Here is a 19,316-nt window from a genome sequence, read left to right as displayed (position 1 = left end):
AGGCCGATAGCAGATGCCATCGCTTCACGTCCGCTCCTTTACTGGAGGAGATTGTGGAGTACTCCCGCACTGGAGAGTTATAGGGAAGAACTAAAGGTGGTAATGGCCTCCCTGGGTGTAGGTAGGATCCCCTGGTTATCCTTTATAAGGCAGTCAGCAAGCATGATTGGGCTCGAGAATATCTGGCTTGATCCAGAGGTCTCCTGCCCAGCTATTTCAAAGCAAACTTTGGCAGACACCATAAAACATCATAATCTAAAGGAAATGTATCATTCAGCCAGGCCTTTTAGCCTGACTGATGGTTTTTTGGATCACAAGACAGACTACAGCTTCGAACAAGAGTTAGATGCTATACAACCAACTTTAGCGAAGATGTTGTATCTTCAATTAAGATACGGTACCTTGCCTTTACACTCAATCACTGACATGTGGAGGGGGGGGTCCTGCTCGCCCTTGTCCAGGCTGTAAATCTGAGGATGAGACTCCACTGCATGTTCTTTTCTGTCCGGCCTATTGTAATATTAGGAGAAAGTGGATAATACAGCTGTGTAAAAATTTAGGAATTAAGAACTATCTGGTGTTTTTTAGGATTTTAAAAACAGACACCAATGCATTGATACTGCTGTAGCGAAATTTCTATTTTCTATGTGGTTAATGCGTAGGAATTTGGTTAGTTAATGACGGCACACATATTTATATATTGATAGCTATGAGCCTCATTGAGTAAATGGGTCTTTAATTATATTTTACATTTTTAATGTATCATTGTATAACTTTATTGTTTTAAGGTTTTTAAAATATTTTCTTCCCACTCAGATGAACTCAAGTTGGAAATTTATTATTAATTGATTTTAAGTTTTCATGGACTGTTGATAAATGTATAGTATACTGTCTGTGCTTTTATGGTTAACAAACCGAAATAAAGTTAAAAAAAAATAAGTGTGATTGACCTCATTGAAAGCCACATCCTTTAATGAAGCTGTCTTGAGGGCTCTTCGATGTTCATGGTGTTGAAATCTGTCTATTTGGGCATGTTGCAATGAGGTACTGGTGTGTTGTCAGCTGCCATCTGGGTCTGTGCTTCCTAATTATATTTTGTCACAGCAAACCGTATTTAATGCTGTTAAGGAAAGCCCTTCTTTTGACAGATTCTGCATTGATGATGCTGGCCCAGGAAGCATCCTCAACTTCAATGATTGGGTTTAAAAAAAAAAAAAAGATTTTGGGATTTTGAATATTTTCTGGGTGACTAGGCCTTCGTACAGCTGTGTATATTTTCATGTCTTCTGTGTGGTGTAGCTGATGTCTGTAAACTGCTGAGGGTGCAATAGGACTAAGGTTGGATTACTTTGATCCATGGCACTTCAGTACTGCTTGGAGCACACAATTGTGAGTGCCTTATTGTAGGACACTTGATAAATTGTGTGAGGTCTCTTCGAATGTGTTAAAAAAAAACCTTTGTAGGCATGGAATTTTCTCCAGTGGGAGGGTCTGAGGGCAGGATGCTGTATTGGAATGCTGTGTGGTTGGTCCAGCCCAGAAGCAGAGGTATGTGGCAAAAAAGGGTTTAAACAGATGAGCAGATGAAAGCGGTTTCCTTTGTATGTATGCAGAGTTGCCTGTTAGTTGAGCAGATGAGGTTGTTTGCTTTTGATATGTATTGGGACATGTCTGGTACTGAGTATTTTTGGCATTGCAAAGTTTCCTTCTTGGACTTTGCTATAGAGGTTCTCTGGATTCCAGAGTTGGAGATACAAATTAGCTGGTTGATAGGGTGATTAGATAAAAGAATATGCTGTACATGATGCTGTACATTTACAGGCAAAATTGTGGTGTATGAGGAACTTGAAGCACTTGAGTGTTGGATGTGGCAGTGTGCACATGAGTACGACCTCCTCAAATCATTTAGGTCTGGGTTAGCTGCTGAATTCATAAGGAATAAGGACACCCAAAGATGTGTGAAGGTGAACAATCTCTGTAGGAGATAACAGTTTTTAAAATTTGGTTTACATGTTGGAAGGTGCAGTGATGAATATGAAGTTTTTTCTGTTGATTGAAATTGAAGATTTGGAGATGTAAGGAGTCTTCTCTATTCCTAAAGTCATTTTACTCCATGGTTTTAGCGTGTGTTAACCTCCAGCTCTCCCACATCTGATGGGGTTCCACATGGCTTCGCAGTTGACCGCCTCAAGAGTATTGCCTGTATAACCTCTAATTGTCTCTCGTTGTTTCATGTAGCATTTGTTTCTAGAGCTGCTTTGACTGGTAACATGAGCACCTTATTGGGTAGTCTCGTAACCAATGGTCCCTCTAATTTGTTTCCTCTGTGTGCGGCAGTGGAGGGTCTCTGTGCGCTGCAACCATGGCTATGTGCGCCAGGAACCAAACTGTGCGTGTCTGTGGCGCCAAATGGCGCTCAAAACGTTTACTCTAAAAAGTGAAAAGATGGTGCATTTTCACACATACAGAGCCAAAATAAGGGTCTTAAAGGCAGTTTGCAAATTTATTGTATTGCCTGTATTTTCATTGTTGTGTCTCTGACTGCTGTTGTCTGTCTTCCCCGCTGCCTGTACGCGGTCCGTGCCCCTTTTTCTTCCCTCTGTTCCCCTTGCTGTCCCTGTGCTCTCTGCCTGGTCTGTCCTTCTGTACCCCTCGTTGCCCGTGTCTCTGCCCAGTTTTCCCTTCTATTCCCCTCGCTGCCCCGTGCCCCGTGCCTCGCTGCCCCGTGCCTCTCTGCCGGTTCTGCCTTCTGTTCTTAGCTGTCCCTATATTTCTGTATTCTGTATTTTGCCTCTGTGCCATTAGTTTTTTGTGCCCTTCTGCCCTCTGTCCCACTCGTTTTTGTGCCCTTCTGCCCTCTGTCCCACTCGTTTTTGTGCCCTTCTGCCCTCTGTCCCACTCGTTTTTGTGCCCTTCTGCCCTCTGTCCCACTCGTTTTTGTGCCCTTCTGCCCTGTCCCACTCGTTTTTGTGCCTTTATGCCCTCTGTCCCACTTGTTGTTGTGCCTTTCTGCCATCTGTCCCACTCGTTTTTGTGCCTTGTTTTTGTGCCCCTTTTGCCTTCTGTCCTACTCGTTTTTGGGCCTAGTTTTTGTGCCCCTTTTGCCCTCTGTCCTACTCGTTTTTGTGCCCTTCTGCCCCCTGTCCCACTCGTTTTTTTTTCCTTGTTTTATGCCCATCTTGCCTTCTGTTCCGTTCGTTTACCCAGCCGCTGTGCCCCCTGCGGCCCCGCCCTCCTGACGCCCACTGTGGCCTTTTGTTTAAATATTGCTGTTAATCGGAGCCCCTTCACGGGCTCCGATTAACATCAATACTTAGTAAAGCGCGGGGCAGACTGTGGCTTTTTGTTTAAGTATTGATGCCGCCTCCTTACGTACACTCGTCATGTTCCCGCCGCTCGCTTCTTCAAAGCGGCCGGCGGCGCGACATCCTGTGTGCGCGCTCCTAGCGAGTCGGTGCGCGGCGATGTAAGGAGAGGTGCGCACGCGCGCCCTAGAGGGAACGGTGCTCGTAACTATTTGGTTGCCTTCTGCCCCTTTATGATCTGTTTTGAATTATGCCAAGTCTCAGCAATACCTGTGCCCTTAATCTACTACTACCCGTTTTCTAGTCTTAGACATCCACCCCAACCATGCTACATCATTGCCACATTCTATGTGCTCAATTGGACAAGTGTCTGCCCTTCCCTCCTCACTGTGGCAGGCATGTCACATATAGGTTATTGGGTTTGTCCATGGTTCACCACACCTTCCCATAAAAGAAAATGACACTAACTGTCTAACTCTATTTGACACCATATAGCTATTGCTGTGAAATGATTGTGCAGGTGCTTTCAATGAAGTAGACTATATGACCATGACTGATCTCCGCTAGCTTTACTCCATTAATTTCATTAAAGGTATCCTCTAAGAGCCTATATTTAATATAAACAAGTAGGAAGGCAGACTTTTATCATTTGTGCCTTCTTCGATTGTTTTCAAGGCTGTCGCTCACCGTGCACCAACCTGGGTCTTACCACATATGGACAGATTTCCTAAGCAATGTGTGGCATGTATTTGCAATTGGGAGCCCTACATCCACGGCCTCACTCATCTTCTACCATTGGAGTTTTCATAGTATAGAATTGCTACACACGGTACAACAAGTTCAGCTTGTTCGGTTCCTGCATGTAAAGGGACTTTCATTATGAACTTTTTTGTTTTTCTGGACCTCGTCACATACTTGGCAAGCTTGTCTTTTTTATTAAACTTTATAAGGTGTTTTGGCTTCCCTCCTGTGTTGCCTATTCATGCTAATGAAGCTAAAAGCCAGTGCACACTACCTTGCCTTACTCCATGTTTCCTTGGAGGTTATCTGAAATGTAGCGAGATTGCGTTCTGCAGACCGAATATGAATGAACTCCAGGGTGGATTATCCATTTGACAAGACTATTTTAAAAACAGTTTGACTAGTCTAGTTATAATTATGCTCCCTTTTGAACTAGCTTTGCCACTGGATTCAAGCTAGCCTGGTTATGAGGAGTGTTACCCCGAAACTGGTTGCCAGTTTGGCTGATCTGTTCCCATGAGGCACAGAGACAAAACTGATTTACATACAGCTGGGTCGGAAATGGGGTGGTTAAGTAAGCTAAACAATGATGGATTCAACCCAGATCTGTGTCTGAAAAGTTTCAGCACTCTGTCCATCATCTCTGTATTTGCTTTGTTTGTTGTTCACCCTAAGTTGGCAGGGTATGCCCAGATGTGGGTCCCTTGCTCACTTTGCCACTGGATTCAAGCTAGCCTGGCTGATCAGGGGGTGTTACCCCTGAACCGGTTCCAAGATGCTTGTTTCAGGTCCAGGGAAGACCTGGCTTGGCAGTTTGGGCTGGATTGTTCTGACGAGGCACAGGGTCAAGACTGATTTGCATAAAGCAGATCATTGAAGACCTGGCTCTTTAACCATTAACCTGTAAGCCTTTTCATCTCAGTCTCTGTTCTGCTTGGCGCCGGGAAACCCTTTTTGGGTAGCTGTTGCGCCTTATAAATGTAAATAATATAGCAGAGTCAGAACTGGGGTGGCGAAGTGAGCTAAAGAACTATGATGGATTCAACCCGGATCTGTGACTGGGGTGAGTGTCTGAAAAGTTTCAGCGCTCCGTCCAGCTCTTTTTATCCCCTTTTGAACTGGTCATGCTTTTTAAACTGGTCAATTAGGAAGGACAGCCCAAACCTTTGGAAAATTCACATTTAAGATCCCTGAAGATTGTAGTTGCCTGCAAATTTTGAATAATTTGCTTATTTTTCAGTTTGAAAACAGTAAGGAGAAATGAGTGGGACTAAAGGCAGATATGGTGTCACTTAGTAACCTAACATTTCCATAAATTTAAGGACTCCATTACTTTTAGATCTCGCCTACACAGTCCATGCATTGTGCCATGAGAAATACTGTTTACTTTTCAGTGGACTCACAACCTCCTGGAGGCTTCCCTTACTTTCTCATGCTAGCTCCTCCCTGGAGAATAGACCAAGTGTATGTGTTCTTACTCGTCTTTTTTTTTTTTTTTTTTGCAACAAACATTTAGTTTTTTTGGTAAGTACTACTTATTTGTGCTTTCACCCTACCTTTTTTCTTTCAACACTTTAGTTACACCCACAACTCTACACCACTCCTCTATGCTACTCCTCTCCATGCCACTCTACACTACTACAAGCGACTACTATGTGGCTCTCGCTTTTAACCATGCTGAACAGCAGTTCCCCTGTGTAACATGACTAAGACATTGGGAAAACCAATCGCTCTCACATGGGCAAGACTCCTTGACTTTGCCAGTGCTTGTTTTAATAACTGTTCAAATAATTTGCAAGCTAGGCTGAGCAGTGGGCACCGCAAGACTGCCTACCCTAAGTACAGCAGTCACCCAGTGAGTACTTTTTCCTGTAACTTAATGCAGAAACCACATGCAGAAAGGCGGAGGAAAGGGGTAGGATGATGTAAATATGCTAACATTAGGACAAAAATGTTGCTAGGAAACCGAAGTTGGAAGCTTCAGATCAAGATTCATAAAGGCTGGCTGAAGGGAACTGTGCATGAGAAGGCAGAAACCCTACCTCAAATTTGTTTGTGGTCTACTGATTAAGAAACATTGAAAATTAAGCTCCGTACTTGACGTTTTATGCATTTTGCTCATTAGTTCGAACATTAGACTATGAAAAGTTAATGTTTTTTCGTAGTTTCTGTAGAGTTGACCTTTATCACAGAGAAATGGGAAAAGAGTTAAGCAGATGTTGATAGTTCTCTGCAGATTTGAGCTGATTCTACCCATTAAGTAAAAGTTACTTTCTGTAGTGCCTCTTACTAATATGGAGATAAACCTAAACACCACTCTTCATCCCAAGTGTAGATGAAGAAACATGACTGAAGTAGAGGCATTGATGTGAATGTAAAGATGTAGGAACTTGTGTTTGCATAGAGCACTTTTCCCGTCCCAGTTTTAAGTGTTTGCTGGACAAGAGATTGTCTGCATCTCTGTCCTTCAAATAAGCTTTCCCATGAAACTTGTGGCAATGTATGAATACTTTCTGTGCAAGAGTACCCTCAATTAGTAACTGCTAATTTAGTCGTTACTGCTTTCCGTGAAGGTCATTTGATGGATTCAGTCTGTTAATCAGTTCTTTTTTTGCATTTTTTCCAGCTGGTTTGAAAAATGGATTCTGCTGTGACGTGCCAGTTTGCAAACCCCAAAAGAATGCCTGCTGGTATCGTAGAGAGAGAGTCTCCAGCTCACATCACGAAGCGGCTTCGTTCGGACTTGGGTGCCTACTCTGTGTGCCCCACCTGGAAACCCCAATTCAATGTTCTGTTGGTCTTTGTCTGCTGCCTCAGCAGCTCATTTGCGCTTAATGTAATAGAACCTCCCACACCAAGCTACCGTTCTTGGAGGACTATCTTAGGTGGTGTGCCGTCAACCTCTCCACCGTGTTTGCAGTCAGTTCCACTCTTGCGTCGAAATTCTCCCCTTAAAACAAAATTGGAAACTCCTAAGCTTTCTGCACTTCTGCTTAAAAAAAGATCCCCAAAAATTAATTTGAGCAACATAGACTTTAAGAAGCCCTGGCGAGTCTTGTGTGTTAATTGTGAAAAAGCTCACGCTGTGATGTCCCCTTTGACTGACCATTCAGCTCTTCTGACCTCCTTGAACCAGTCAGGCCAGAAAATGAAGGAAACTTCCAAAGCTGTGGGTAAGCACCCTGGTTGCTGCAAGAAATTACAATCAAAAAGGTCGGCTCCGCTAGAGGCATCACTTGCTCAAAACGAGGCTGTGAGGCACAGGGACTGGGTTGATTATCTTTTTGGGGTTGAAGAACGACTACCTGCACAATCTTCAGTTGATGAGAAAAAGATATCTGGTGTTTCAGAAAGGCTCGATGCTTCAAATGGTTTCAACTTTGATGACTGGGAGGAGAGTTTTCAGAATTTGCTTAGATCTTCAGTCGAGAATGTGGAGTCCTCGATAAAACTAAACCCATCAGTTCATCTAGACGGAACTTTTGGAAGTGTAACGCCTGCAAAGGGCAATTTAGAGGATTCTGCCTTTGGACCAGAAGCAGAAGCTGGAATTCGAGCGCTGCCATTGTTGGTTACACCTCTGACCCTCACGGAGACTGGCAGGGATAACGTAAAAGCAGTTACACTAGTGCCAAGCGCAACACCAAACACATTATCTCCACAGTTTTCCGAAATACATGTTGGTTCACTGTTCACAATGAAACAGCCAAAAACATTAAACTCTGATTACAACTTTAGAACTGCATTTTCTACAGCCACCAGTGCAAGTGTTGGCTTGGTTTCAAAAACTGGATTTATTGTGCAGAGAACCACAGACCTGTATCGTGTTACTGCAGATACAGTGAGCCCTCCAAGATTGAGATACATTGAGAGCAACCCTATCGACTTGGGATCTACTGCAAGGGCTGCTCTTTTGCATTCATCAATGACTGATGCAATGAACCACACACTTCCTGGCATTGCTAAAGTTTTGCCCATTCCATTGGCGTCTGTCAGTAAACCTAACTCCTCTTTTGATGTTTCTGCCTCAGATCATGGCATTCTTCCAGTGACTAGCGATTCAAAATCGTCAGGCACTAGAGTATCCACTGTAGCTCCTTTTGAACATGCTACCATGCCAGACAGAATGCTACTCGTAGGAGGTCCTTTGAACAGTCACACACCAGCTCCAAATTTACTGGAGAATGAGGCCAATTCCATTGACCAACTCCGGGTATCTACTTATAGCCCACCCGTTAGCCCAACGGCCGCTTCCTTGTCTGTAACCACTGATGCACAATTGAATGCAAATGTTGGAAGCTCAGGACCTCTCCCAACACAACCATTTAAACTAGGAGTAGGTGTCATGATTGAAGAAAGCCAATCGGATTATCCTGCTGTGTCACATAGCACCTCTGGCCATGGCTTTGAATATAACCAGCCTAGCCCATCATTTGGCTCAACTCTCATTAGACCTATCATAGTGAAAAACAATGCTTCTGTCAGAAAGGGAACTGCACCTACTACAAATAACTTCTCTAACTTTATAAGCTCTAACAGTCTACCTGGTAGTTTACCCACCCCTTACAAAAATGGGCCATATTTAGGTTTATCTAATCCACCAAACTCACTTGAGGTTTCAACTAGAGCAGGAGGCAAAAAAACTCCCATTCATCACCTCACTGTTGTAAAAACTGAAACAGCAGAAAGCGGAATACCCCCTTTTACTAGTTCTTCCATCAGTGAAGCATCTGGAAAGGAACATATAGACTGGGCGATTGACCGAAAAAGTAATCCTCTTCACTTGGTAACCAGTGGACCCAGTGCTGGTGCTGTTAACTTTAGCCCTGGGAGAAACACACTTAGCAGCCTGCCAGTAACTTTGAAAACACCTCACTCTGGGCTAGACTCTAGTGTTTCTGTCATAAATGATTTTGGAGATCCTTCTGCCACATCCATGTTTTACTCACCCCAAGGAAATGTGCCACACGATTCACAGCAAAGGTTTAATATAGCTGTAACTCCATTGGCCCCAGTTAAACAAGCCCATAGTGTCCCAGCAGGATTGACTGTGCCACTTACCACAGGCTCATTTCACTTCTCTAATGCAGGGACTGCACACTCGTATGATTCATCTCTCACTACAAAGCGCAATAGTTATCTTGCTTCTGAAGGCACTTCACCCTCTTTACCAGAGTTGTCAAATGCCATACATGTGGCAACCAGTGAAACTATTGTTCTAGGCTCTAGAATATCTTTGAATCCCATTTATGACAGAGTGAAGACTGAACGTTATCCACTGCCACGTGAATCTGTAGCAACGCCAGCTGTTAACCTAAGGACGTTCACGTCTGTTTCGATTAGAAATGCCACAATTAAAACCTCTGATACAGTTCAGCAGCACGAAGGAGTGAACAGTCCATCTATTCTGCCAACTGGGAATACCCAGTTTTATACTTCCCCAGTGATTCCATTTTTTGCAAATCAACATGTTCGAGCTACTGGAAAAAACAATCGAATCAAAAGGGCATTGACTACACAATATTTAAGCTTACTTTCTTCAGAGTCTTATTTCAGTAGCAAAAGGGCATCCACACCTAAGTGCGAAAGTTGTATTTTTTCTAATTCACCAAGGCCTGTGTCTGCTTCCTTAGACACAGGCAATTATCATGAAAGCTCTATTGCATACACTAAACCATATTCAAGTTTTAGCTTCCCTAAATGGGTGACCAGTCTTGATGGTAGTTTTGTTAGAAGACCACTAACAAAGGTAGTAGCCTCAACTAATGACCTTGTGCCTGCTAGAGCTTCATCTGTGGACCCAACCCTTAGCTCTTATGTGACCCTAGATAATGCCAGAGCTGGCCTTTCAACAGTGGACACACTTACTGAACTCACAATAATAAACAATTTATTTAATTCCAAGAGGGATGCTGTAAAGTTCTCGCCTGCTACACCACATAAGGTGCTGACCGCATACAGCCTGTTAACCACTCCTACAGATGCTGCCCACCTAGTGACTTCAGGTGCATTTATCATTCCATTTACTGAAGCACCGACCCAGTTTTCATTTGTAAAGGAGTCTAAAATATCTACTACACCTAACTATCTAACTAGCATCCAATCAACCAAAGCACTAAGAGTCAAACCCACTAAATGGAAGTCTAGTCTTTCAACAGTGCCCTTAACACATGGCTTTACTTCACCATTCTACACTTTTATTGGTTGGGTTCCTTCTGGTAGTGGATTCCCGTATAACTCTGTCACTGAACAGTCCAGAAGTAGCATTTCTGCAGCCTCTTCATTGCCTGATGGTGTACAAAACCATTCCTCCCTGAACCTCACCAATGAGGCTGCCACTATGCCTACAACGTCAAGCTACTACACATCTTCCATTCAAGTAAGTTCATCACTGGCGAGTGACCCAAGTCTTTCTGCAAAACCTAGTGAAATTAAAGTCTATGGATCACATAGTCCAGTAACTAATTCCACTCGAGCCACAAAACGTGTTTTTTCTACATCCTCAAATGCTGCAGTTTCCACTCTAGGAATATCACCTACAGGCATATTAAGTTTTAACGAGAGTCTGAATACAGCAAATGTGCACACAATTAAAACTCTTGGTGATCATCATTTATATGATGGGTGGTACACTTCGAGTACTGCTTCTGGAGCAGCTGTAAACACGCATATTCCCACTGGGTCCCACTTAACTAGTGCACTGATTGCCTCGGCATCCATTGTTGCTAGGACCGCCGCTAAAGAGGCCAATAGCGCTCCTCACAGCATTGTAGGCTATCAATGGACAACCCCTCACAGCTCTACAAGGGAGATGGCTATCCAGAAAACAAGTCCTAGTGTTGTGACTTCCCCTTACAGCACAGTTATGAGAAATAATTCCTTGTCTTTACAGAAGACCACTGATCTGGATAAAACAATTTGGACATTTCTTTACAGCACTTATAAAACCAACGATTCCACTAACTTCCATCAGCAAAATCCTGCCACGTTTACCAAAGTGACTTCTCTCTACAACACACCTACGAAAAGTATGTCCACTGGTTTCGAGCAGACAACTCTTTATGACTCTACAGAGTCAACTTTATTGCACAGCCCAGTGAGTGCAAGAGATGACCTCGATTTCAGTAGGGACAAAATTGGCTTCAACCACACTGCATTGGCGACCTCCAGCCACAGCACTGTACCCATCCCTCCGCATCCAACATCTACTATCGTCTATTCCAGCACACAAAGCCCAGTCACTTTGCTATTTCTTCAGCCAAACTCTACTGTGCTTCAGTCCAGTCAAAGTGGTGTTAGATCCTCATTACTAATACCATCAGCAAGCACCCACAGGCTACATGATACAAGCATGAGCCCTTCAAGACCTGCGTTGACCAAATTTTCAACGTGGGCAAAGTTAAGTTCTCGTAAAGAACCCTCGAACTTCAGTCTAGAGAAGACCTCAAGGCAACCAGAGTCTGCAAGTTCACAGGTCCTCTCTACAGCTCTCTTGCCGAGATCTTTAGTCACTGCGGCTTCACTTGCACCACAAGTCCATGTGAGCAAGATATTTACTAATGCAGCTCAATGGTCGACTAAAATGAACAATCCTCTCAATCATACACCTCTTACTTTTAACATTACGCTACTGGCCAATACCAGCGATTCACTACCAAGGACAAATACTGAATCAAAGCAGACTCTAAGCACTCCTGCCTCTCCAGTGCTGCCCACTGTTATCCAGCTGAAGTGTCTCCTCACAGGGATCCTGTACTCCCTAGAACTTCAGAACCAGTCCTCCCCGGCCTACATGGCACTGGCCAGGGAGGTGCAGCTCACCGTAAGTAGCTTTTAAACAATTTTTAGTACTTTTAATGAGCTAATGTAGTAATAGAATGGAAACATTGTCATGCAACATGTAGTTTATGTGAAACATCGTACAGTGCATTCTCCACCACAGGGAGATATGTATACCTTATCATTGCATGAGTATGAATAATACACATTACCCATATCCCATATTGATTTTTCGCCTAGTGTGCATGTCTCCTTCATTTTCACTTTTGTTCAGAATGAATTTGTCATGTGAGCTTGCTTTGAGTGCTTGTGAATGCTGTCCGAGATTGAGTTGCCCCTCACTCGTTAAATACCGGCTATTCTTGAAGGACCACTTCATGGTTGACCCTCAAGAGGCAAGTCTGATTTCTGTTCTCAATTCAAACTGATGGTATCTACTGGAGTGTCGCTCACTGCTGAACCACTGGCCCAGAAAAATAGTTTCCTAAAACTGCTATCTTATAACCTATTCGCAAATTTATGATGGTCTGCCCTCGGTGTCCTGCTAAGCCAAGCATCTGAGTTGTCAGTCTAGTGCTTAGCATTTGTGGTCAGTTCGCTAAAATATCGGATTTCAATTGTCTTGTCACTCAGATTGTCTTGTTGTCTTTGTCAGGGTCCAACATAACTAGCTTCCTTTGTACCTATCTTTCCCTGTATCATTGCTTCTGCCTTCCCAATTTCTTTCAAATCAAGCGAGTTCTCCTGTTTTTTTGTTAATAAGTATGACGTGTGAAGTCTTTAATCTACATTTAAACTAAACCAAGAGTATTGGAACATTCTTTGTAGATGTTTTGAAAACCTCTATTAAAAATCTGGCCAATCTCAACCAAATTGTACACCTACTGTTCGATGAACTGCAAGAATCCCTTTCAGCCAATCTCCATAGGCGTTTTTTTTTTTTAATTTAAGGAAAATCCATTCTGCCCCCAAACCACCAAGAACAGTTTAACTCGATCTGTTGCTCCAACACACTTCTAATAATTTGTGTGCAAGTATTGCTTGCTAATGATTGTCTCCAACTTCTTGTAGTCATGTTAATGCTCCTATGTACTCCACATCAACCACTGAAGGACAGAGTATTGACTTGGACCTGATTGGATTCGACTTTGTGACCGCCAAGTTTCAACTTAAATTCATGAGCATTCCTATCCTGCTTAAGCTAGCTATTGCGAAAGAAGTCTTAATTCTTCATGGGCGTTCAAGCAGTACCGAATGCCATCATCCCTGATCTTTCTGTTATCACTCTGTTGTCCACTGGCATACAGTACTCTGCCTTGGCATATTTTCCTTCCATTGAATCCACACATCACTTATTTCTTTATACGGTCTATATCTTACTGATGAGCTTGAGGAAATGGGACGAAGATGATGTGGTATTTTAGACCATTTACAAAGGGTGGATTTGATATGCTGGATCACCTATGCAGGTACTGTTGGTTGAATCAGACTCAACTGTACAAGGCTATTGTCCTAATTGTTTGGTTTTACTGGTGTAGATATTAAAACATGCATGAAAAACACCTCTGTACCAAACGGCGTACCCAGAGTACTTCCACATTTTACTGTTGGCAAATTATTGCTGAATGGAAGAGGTATTGGTCGACTTGAAAGGCGCAGCAGTCTATTTAGCACGTAGCAAGAACTGAGACAAAAATACCTCACATTTTGCCACATTTGGATTTAAACTGTTGCCACTCACATGATAAACCGCTAGTTGACACCCATAAAACCCTTCTGTACACCCCTATTCATCAGATAAATCTGTATTCTACATAAAAGCGGTCATGAATGCCACAGAATGGGAGCGGGTTCCTTCAATAGATGTCAAAGGATGACCGTGGGATACCACGTGGCACCCCTCTCTTCGTGAGTCCAGAGACAAATGGCCACATCAATAACATGCCATTTCTGCTCCCTAGGCAAAGTTAAAAACTACATCCAACAGTTTGCTTGGAATCTGGTTATGGCCACAGATTGTGGACCACTCGCATGGTTCAAAGTGTCAAATGCCTTAGCTGAATCAAGTAATTTGAGCATAGGTCGGTGTCAAGAATATTTGATCCTAGCTGTAGGGATGTCAAATAATGAAAGACCGTTTTCACACCTCATCTGCCAGGAGTTCTAACCTACACTAGAAGTTAAGATTGAGGCTCTCTCCAAATAAGATGTGAAAAACGTTTATTAAAAAAACAAGAAAAGATACAAGCTTCTTATATGGCATCAAGAGCATTAGGAAAGCGCAGGCTGCTTTTTATGAAGAAAAATTAGCAAAATCTTCCAACTCCTGGAGAGCTTTTAAAAATTGTTAAATCACTCACTACTGTATACCAAGGATCAAACAGCCTCCAATACTCCAAAGAAAGGTGCAATGGGTTGGCCACTTTCTTTAAAAGCAAAGTGGAAAACCTCTACAATTGTCTCCATCCTAATCCTATGATGACCTTAGGTGCTAGACAAAGCCCATATTACAAGTCCTAGACTGAGCACAAGGAACCATTCCACTCCGCCGCACCTGCTCTTATGTCAATCCTGTTGGTGAAGACAGATCACAGATCTTTCTTATTACAGAAAATTAAGTCAGGATCTCCACTAGAACCCGCCCCACCGCACATCCATGCCCAGGGTGGAAAACCCGTTCTCACCCAACTATGCAATTTAATTAATCTCTTAAGGAAAAGGCAAGGTACCCAGAGAGTGGAAACATGCTATCATTAAACCCCTGCTGAAATAAACACATTTGGAGCCCACTGATTTATCAAATTGCTGCCCAATATCGCTATTGCCTATAAGTGGTCAAGATTACAGAAACTCGTGAACACCACGATCTCTACCTTTCTTTAAAACAATAACGTCATCCACCAGACTCAGATTGGGTTCAGACATAAACAAAGCCCCGAGTCAGCCATGTTGGTGGTCCCCCGATAAACTCAAATCTATCCTTGACCAAGGACGAACTGCGGTTGTGGTACTCGTACGTTTGAGTACCGCAGTGCTGACTCAAAGACTGGAAAATGTTGGAATTGGAGGAACAGTGAAGCAATGGGTTGCGTCATTCCTGAGTGACAGGACCTTCCAATGCATGGAGACTGACTTTAAGTCAGACTCCCAACACCATGGGGAGTCCCTCAGGGATCCTCCCTGAGTCCGACTCTTTTTAATATTTATCTTAGTCCTTTGGCCAATATAACCCAGGAATTTGGTATTTCCATCGTGTCATATGCGGATGACATGCAACTAGTGTTCTCAATTTCAGACTCTCTCTGCCTAGAAAAAATTGGATCATGATGGTGGAGTGTAGACTCAAGTTGAATGAGAATAAGACAGAATTGATGATTCTGGGTAACAACTTTAATCCTCGATCAGAGATTGTTAGATCTGGGGGTCTCTAGTTGGTAGTGGTATTCACCTTTGTCCAAATAGGGACCCTTACTTCGAAGTCAGGATAAGGGGATTACACTCCTTAATGATCCCTGCTCACCCCCTTGGTAACTTGGCACGAGCAGACAGGCTTATCTCAAGGGCCGTGTATTGCATTTGTGAATATACACAGTAATACAGTGAGAACACTACAGATGGACACAACACAGGTTTTATAAAAATAAGCATTATTTATATAGACTTAACACAGACCACAAACGACAAAAATCCACAATACTACACTTAAAGATGATACAAGCTACTTAGTTCAAGTTGATGATAAATGCGACAAGTTCTCAACAAAGTACCTGGATGCGTAACGCAAAGTGAACAAAAGGCTCGCAAAAGGGGAGATGCGTCGGTTCCGTGATCCGGGGGAAATGATGTTGTGCCTCAATGCTTGCACAGAGTAGGGGATGAGTCGTGAACCTTACCGTTGCCGAGGTGATGCGTAGATTCTCTGCCTGCGGGCCCGTTGTGGTGCACAAGATGGCGCCTTGATGTGATGCGATCTGGCTGCAATTTGAGAAGATGGCGCCCTTGAAGCGGCAATGCAATGCCGTTGCGTAAATGCCCTGGCAGTCTTGCGACGACTCTGTACTTTGGAGCAGCGACAGGCCCTGCGACATGCTTCTCTGGTGATGTGATGGCGACTCTCTTGATGGCTTCACGCTTCTCCAGTGATGCAACAGCAGGCAACTTTGATGAACACACGCTTCCAGGGAGATGCGGCGAAGGCTCGCTTCTCCGGAGTTGCGACGATCTCGGCTGCAGCGGCGTCACGCTTCTTCTCGATGCGTCGCGCTCCCAGCGACACGTAAATGTCTGGAGAATTCCCAGCAAGGACATTCAGAGGGGAGCTGGAGGTGAAGTCTTTTGTCCCTGAGACTTCAGCAGGAGGCAAGCACAGTTTAAGCCCTTGGAGAATATTCTGTAAATGATGAAAGTCCTTAAAAGTTCCTTCTCCTTTCCTTGGCAATGAAGCAACCACTGCAGGCCAACCCAGCAAACAGCACACTGGCAGAAGGGCAGTAAAACTCCTGCAGCTTCCTTGGTTCTTCTCCTTGGCAAAAGGTTTCTTGTTCCAGAAGTGATCTAAAGATCTAAGGACTGGGTCCTAATATTTATAACCCAAAATCCTTTGTTCTCTAAAGGCAGAGAGGCGTCTGACTAGTCCAAACCAGTTCCTGAGCAATTTGTTTACATGACTCCTTCCTTCCTTCCACTGTGCAGGGCAGAGACATCAGACATCCCACAGGAGGTGGAGCCAGCACAGGGGAGGGAAGGCACAGCTCTGGAGCACTTTGTGGCAAGATTCCTTCTCTCCTTTCACTGTGCAGGGCAGAGACATCAGATAAGCCACAGGAGGTAGAGCCAGCATTGTAGAGGGAAGGCCCAGCCCTATTCTGGTCCCAGGTGCAACTTCTCCCTCCCATCTAGATGCAGATCTCTCTATTCACCACCAGCATGTAACTATATAAATCCTGGGGGGGGAGGGAGGGATTCCTGGGAGCTGGGAGATTGCTCCCAGCCTTCCTTGACCAGACTCAAAGGTCCTCTTACCGGGTGTCCATACAAAAGTTCAAAGGGTCTGAACCCTAGGGACTTTTGTGGCACCTCGCGGTAGGCAAACAGAAGGCATGGCAAGAGGACATCCCTCTTACGCCTCGTTGGTTCCTCAAGACCCATGATCATGCCTTTAAGGGTCCGGTTGATTCTTTCAACCAGCCTATTACCTTGTGGGTGGTAAGGAGTGGTGAACTTGAAGGTAACACCACACTCCTTCCACAGACAATTCATATAATTAGAAATGAAGTTTGTACCTCGGTCAGACACCACCTCTCTGGGGAACCCCACACGGGAGAAGATCCCCATCAGTGCACATCTCACCACGGGGGCCTTCACTGTCCTGAGCGGAATGGCTACCGGGTAGCATGGTCCACCAAGACCAGGATAAACCTGTTGCCCATGGCTGTCTTGGGGTCCAGTGGCCCCACAATGTCAATGCCCACCCGTTCAAAGGGGGTACTGACTACAGGGAAAGGTTGGAGAGGGGTCTTGTGCCTCCTTCCACTTTTCCCACTTGCCTGGCAAGTTTGACAGGTCCTACAATGAGTATCTGAACTCTTCTGCATCTGGGGCCAATAAAAGTGGGAGACAAGCCTTTCAAAGGTCTTGTTCTGCCCCAGATGACCAGCTAAAGGAACATCATGACCCAACCCCAGTAGGAAGGCTCTGAAGCGCTGGGGTTACCACCAGCACATGGGCTGACCCAGGCTCGGCAACCTTAGGCTCGCTATACAGGAGACCGTTCTCCCAGTAGATCCAGTGTGATTCAGACTGATCACTTGCTGCCTGGTTTGTGGCCTGTTGCCTCAAACCCACAAGAGAAGGGCACTTCTGCTGCTCTTCACAAAAATCCTCACTGGAGGGACCCCCTTCTTGCTGCCAATGAGTCAGCTCAGGTAGGTTCCCCAGTTCAGATACTTGCTCCCCTGTAGGTTCCAGGGCATCCCCCTCAAGGTCTGCCTCCTCCAGGACCGTGGCAACAATGGGGGGCTGGTTTCCCGCGCCCCCTACCTCTTCTCTTTAAGGCAGGTCGCTGGGCCATACTTTCAGGCTCCAGTGTCTCTTGAACACCCTTAGCTGCCATAAACCCAGAAGTCACACACGCCCACTCAGGCAGACCCAACATCTTTAAATGAGCCTATTTCTCCACCTTAGCCCAAGGAGAGCTTTCCAAATCATTGACTAACAGACAATCAACAGGCATGGCTGGCCTCACAGCTACTTGTAGAGTACCAGATACCCCGCCCACACTCAAAGGGAACTTGAGCCACTTTGCAATGGCTCTGTGTTGTCAGCAACTGGGAAGAATGCATTGGGGACCACCTACTCTTCAGACACCAAGTGACACTTGACAGCTGTCACACTGGCTCCGGTATCTCTCAGAGCCTCCACTCTATGGCCATTGATGGTCACCCACTGCCTGTATTTTAGTGTTATCAGGCAGCTGAGTTCTAGGGACCAACTCAGTCTCCTAATGAGACAAGGGACATTTCTGTGGAACCCCATTCGCCTTGGGCACCCATCTCCTCCCCACCCAGGGCTACACTGGCCATTTGACGGGGTGCTGCTAGGGGGGGGGGGCACATACTGACCCTTTTGGGGACACTGGAGATCATACCAACGGTGTCCCACCTGCTTGCACTGAAAGCCGGTAACCGGCCCGCTATGAACAGGTTTACCTGTCGGGATCCTGACTTCTTTTCTAACCTGGTTCCCTTGGGAATTACTTTGGGGCCCTTTCTGGAACTCCCTCTGTTTACCCTTGTCCCCCCCCACACACTCTTCTGCTGGGGACCCTGACCACCTTTGGCGGAGTCTCCCACAAGACCCTTGTATACCCTGGTACTGACTCAGCGGTCTGCCTGTTCAGCAAGCTTTCTAGGGTTAGTCAACTTGCTATCAATAAGGTGCTGGCATAGCTCTGGAAAACAATTGGCAGACAAGTGCTCCCTAGCATTCAAATCATAGAGCGCTTGAAAATTATCCACATTGCTACCTCTCACCCAACCATCCATAGCTCTTCAAAAGAAAGACGCATATTCTACCCAAGTGGTTCCCTCTAACTTCTTACAATTCCTGAACCTCTGCCTATAGAGTTCTGGAGTTAAACCATACCATGTCATCAGTGCTTCTTTCATGTGGGCATAAGACATCCTATTATCACTGGGCAGGTCTAACCAAGTATCCCTACCTTCAGTAAAAAGCCACATACCCGCTCCCCGATCCTTCTTAGGGACCCGGTGGGCTAACATTGCTATCTCATAGGCTGCAAACCACTGCCCAATATCTTCACTTTTGTGGAAATCTTTGATATCCTTGGGAATATGTACCCTTCCTCGGAAGGCACACATGGTGCGCTGCCTCCAGAGGGAATGATTTCTAAGCCCTTGGCCTTGATTTCTAACTCCCTCAACATCCTCATATTCCATTCTCATTCTCTCGCTTTCCAAAGACAGCCTGTTA

General features: G+C 44.7%; 1 protein-coding gene across 4 annotated transcripts in view; it reads left to right on the top strand.

The window, feature by feature from the left end:
• The window catches only part of LOC144826600 (uncharacterized), a 497,905-nt gene that overhangs the window by 230,259 nt on the left and 248,330 nt on the right, over window positions 1–19,316 (top strand). For all 4 annotated transcript variants that reach the window (XM_078685107.1, XM_078685106.1, XM_078685105.1 and 1 more), the window contains one exon: window positions 6,673–11,868. In XM_078685107.1, coding sequence (XP_078541233.1) covers window positions 6,685–11,868 — 5,184 coding nt within the window. In that variant the 5' untranslated portion in view covers window positions 6,673–6,684. The remainder of the gene's footprint in view (window positions 1–6,672; window positions 11,869–19,316) is intronic.

Source organism: Lissotriton helveticus, chromosome 3_2 (assembly GCF_964261635.1).
Source record: "Lissotriton helveticus chromosome 3_2, aLisHel1.1, whole genome shotgun sequence".
Lineage (NCBI taxonomy): Eukaryota > Metazoa > Chordata > Amphibia > Caudata > Salamandridae > Lissotriton > Lissotriton helveticus.
The sequence above is the reverse complement of the archived record's forward strand: the minus strand, read 5'-3'. Positions and strand labels throughout refer to the sequence as shown.